This window comes from Vanessa cardui, chromosome 24 (assembly GCF_905220365.1).
Source record: "Vanessa cardui chromosome 24, ilVanCard2.1, whole genome shotgun sequence".
Classification (NCBI taxonomy): Eukaryota; Metazoa; Arthropoda; class Insecta; order Lepidoptera; family Nymphalidae; genus Vanessa; species Vanessa cardui.
Genome location: NC_061146.1, coordinates 2,280,998 through 2,283,314, shown reverse-complemented (window position 1 = coordinate 2,283,314; position 2,317 = coordinate 2,280,998). Strand labels below are relative to the sequence as shown.

General features: G+C 44.8%; 1 protein-coding gene across 1 annotated transcript; it reads right to left on the bottom strand.

Moving 5' to 3' along the window:
- Nucleotides 1–408: 408 nt before the first annotated feature.
- LOC124540229 lies at nt 409–1,110 on the bottom strand. The gene has a single exon (XM_047117695.1). The coding sequence runs from the start codon at nt 1,108–1,110 to the stop codon at nt 409–411; it is 702 nt and encodes a 233-aa protein (XP_046973651.1).
- Nucleotides 1,111–2,317: the final 1,207 nt, after the last annotated feature.

Genomic DNA, 2,317 nt, shown 5'->3' with positions numbered 1-2,317 from the left:
TTTTAACATTTGATATCGTTTCGCAAACTGATGCAATAACCGATTTATGCACAAGAATCGTTCTGTAAGAGAGACCATAATTCAAAAATAGATAACCGAGATACCTAGCTGCATTGACTGGTTTCGGTAAACGAAAATTAAAGCAATTTTCTTGACAAAACTTCACCCATCTACTCCAAATAGGGGCATAAGTCTTTATTGTAGACAGCCTCCAACATGATGACAATAACTGTTTCTCTTGTGGTGTCTATGTATCCGTCAGGGCATCCCACCCGAAATGAGCCAGGCTTCCAGGTGTAACTTGCTGACTTGTGCTGGCGGTAGCATTGTCGCTGTGTCCACCAGCGTCTTCTCCAGATTTCTGATTTTCACGGGACGTTTCTTAGCACGATTCTTCAGGTCTGGCCTCTAAAAAGGCTTCGTCCACCTGGGTGCTACTAGAATGTACTGACCTGAGGCTAAATTTAGGTGATCCAGTACCCTGGGTATTAGGCTGGGCGGCGGGAACAGCCATGCAAGTCGATAATGCCAGGATCTGCTGAAGGCGTCGTGAAAGTAAGCGTTCGAGTCTGATAAGTCTCGCGAAACATAGTTTGCTACGACATGTGCTGTCCGCGACGCAAAGAGGTCTGGCGTGCCCCACATGTCGAACAGTCTCGATGTTTCCTCGCCTCTGAGATGCCACTCGGCCGGGGCGCGATTTCGTGAGAGGTGATCGGCTTCGGTGTTGCACAAACCTGGTAGGTGGTGAGGCCGCAGCACAATGTTGAGGTGATCTACCAGTTCCATTAGCTGTTGGGTCAGATCTAGTAATGGACGTGATCTTGTTCCTCCTTCGTTTTTTACACGACACGACACGACTGTTTTGTTGTCGCTCTGAAGAATCATTGTAGAATCCTGGAGCTCCATTGCTTTGGCTGATATAGCAGCTATCACAGCAAACATTTCCTTCAGATTGCAATGCCATTTTTCTTGGTGTTTCTCCCATTGACCTTTTATCGTATCGTTGTTCACCAGTGCTCCCCATTGAATGTCCGACGCGTCGGTAATGACGTGGTTCGTCGGCATTCTTTGGAGATGAATCGCTGACTTCTGACTGATTTTTTCCATCCACCATCTTAGTTCTGTACGCACCTCTTCTGGATACTGAATCTGCATTCGTGGAAACTTCCTGAGTTTGTTGCTGTGTCGCTGCAGTAAACGGCAATGCAACCTTTCCCGGTAGGTGATGAAGGTTGCAAAGTTGAGATGATCTAATAGACGTTGCGCCTGTTTTAGGTTCCAACTCCCGGCTTCGAGTCGAACTCGCAAGAGATGACGAATTCGTTGTATCTTGTCTGAGGGTAGGAACTTCGTATTGAATTTGGTGTCCCACGTGACTCCCAAAAAATCGATTAACCTCGTTTGTGTTGTTACCGATTTTTCCATATTGATACACCAACCCAGGCTGGTCAAAAACTGTATTGCAATTTCTATCTGTGCTGTTAGTGTATTTCTGTCTTGATGTATTATCAGGTAATCGTCTAAATAAACCACCAACCTCAGTCCTTTTTTGCGAAGTATTTCTGCGGTCCAGTTTGTTGCGGTGGCGAAAATCCGTGGCGCTGCTGCTAGGCCGAACGGCAGACACGTCATCTGTAGAAGTTGACCTTGATAGCTGATTCGGAGAAACCTTCTGTGTCGATCCCATACTGGCAGGTAGTAATAAGCTTGACTTAAGTCCAGTTTCACCATCCAACCTCCGTGTTGTAGAAAATTTGGCACTTGATGATGGTGGAACAGACGGAAATGCCTTGGTTTCATATATTGATTTAATGCCTTGAGTAGACGTTCGGAATTTTTGTTTTCAGCACGTTTGGGTTTGTAATTGTTATTCGATTGGCTTCGAAAGGACTTTGCGTTCGCAGAGGAGGTAGAGGCCTCTGGAGATTTAACACGGGTGCGGGTAGAAGATGGGATCTGTTTTTGTAATCTATCTACTCCACCAACTTTTAGTAAATAAGTTGACAACTGACCGGGGTCAAACATGTACACGCAAGACGGCGGAATTCTACTTAGATCCTCTCTCATATATTTATCTTTTTATTTTTTCACAATATCCCTACGGCGCAATTCTAAAACTTCAGCTCGTTTCCCGCAAATCATCTGTAGTATATCGTGAGATACAGTCTTATATTCAGAATCGTTACCAAATAACTGGCTTAACTTTTCGTAAATAGCGCACGCGTTAAGCTGAACATCTTCTCAACAGCTCCTCATTTACTTGTAATTCGGTAAAAGCCGAAAAAGCCGCGTACTTTTTCTGGACGTCTGTATA

What these genes read in the sequence shown, in the direction of transcription:
- LOC124540229 (XM_047117695.1), bottom strand. Translation starts at nt 1,110, where the DNA reads ATGGAAAAAATCAGTCAGAAGTCAGCGATTCATCTCCAAAGAATGCCG.